Source organism: Nematocida homosporus (genome assembly GCF_024244095.1).
Source record: "Nematocida homosporus strain JUm1504 chromosome Unknown 3415, whole genome shotgun sequence".
Taxonomy (NCBI): Eukaryota; Fungi; Microsporidia; genus Nematocida; species Nematocida homosporus.
The window spans coordinates 1-909 of record NW_026250522.1 but is presented as its reverse complement, the minus strand read 5'-3'; the positions used below and the strand labels follow the sequence as shown (position 1 = coordinate 909).

Below are 909 nucleotides of genomic sequence, written 5' to 3'. Positions count from 1 at the left end.
TACTTAGTCTATACCTGTTGTAACTAGTCTATCTCTGTTACACTTAGTCTATCTCTGTTATAATTAGTCTACACCTGTTATAATTAGTCTACACCTGTTGTACTTGGTCATACTCTGTTGTAGTTAGTCTAGCTCTGTTGTACTTAGTCTATACCTGTTGTAGTTAGTCTATATCTGTTGTAATTAGTCTATACCTGTTGTAGTTAGTCTATACCTGTTATAACTAGTCTATCTCTGTTATAATTAGTCTAGCTCTGTTGTAACTAGTCAGGAGTGCCCGAGTAATCCAGAGATATAACCCAAAAAAGCAGAGGGCCGGGAGGAGGGGCCAGAGAGAGAGTGCATAAATACAGACAGCGCGCATGCAGGGCAGGCCCGGGCACAGGCCGAGACAGGGCAGGTCTGGGAGACAGAGCGCGAGGGCGTGGAAGGAAAGTGTCCAGAAAGCAAAATAAAAAAAGAAAGAGTGAAGAGTTAGGAAAAAGAGAGGAGACAGAAAAGAGAGAGAGGAGAGACAGAGACGGGAGAGAAGGAGAAGAGAAAGAGAAGAGAAGGAGAAGAGGAGGAGAGGGCGGGCAGGAGAGCAGGCGGGGGAGTGTTCAGGCGAGCGCAGTCCAGACAGAGGCAGCGTGTGCACAGGTGTGCTCAGACATACTCTAACTGTGTCCGTGTACATATTCCCTCTCTTTGTTATAACTAGTCAGTCTCTGTTGTAGTTAGTCACCCTCTGTTGTAGTTAGTCACACTCTGTTGTAATTAGTCAGTCTCTGTTGTAGTTAGTCACCCTCTGTTATAACTAGTCAGTCTCTGTTGTAACTAGTCACAGGCCAGACTTTCCCGCCAAAAACCGGAGTGAGCAGAAAAGAGACAAAAGAGACAGAACGGAGAGGGCGCGCAGAGAGGGCCAGA

General features: G+C 46.2%; 1 protein-coding gene across 1 annotated transcript; it reads right to left on the bottom strand.

Moving 5' to 3' along the window:
• Positions 1-223: 223 nt before the first annotated feature.
• NEHOM01_2539 (uncharacterized protein) lies at positions 224-676 on the bottom strand (the record flags this gene model as incomplete). Its single annotated transcript, XM_051491415.1, has 1 exon — positions 224-676. The coding sequence occupies one exon, from the start codon at positions 674-676 to the stop codon at positions 224-226; it is 453 nt and encodes a 150-aa protein (XP_051347375.1).
• Positions 677-909: the final 233 nt, after the last annotated feature.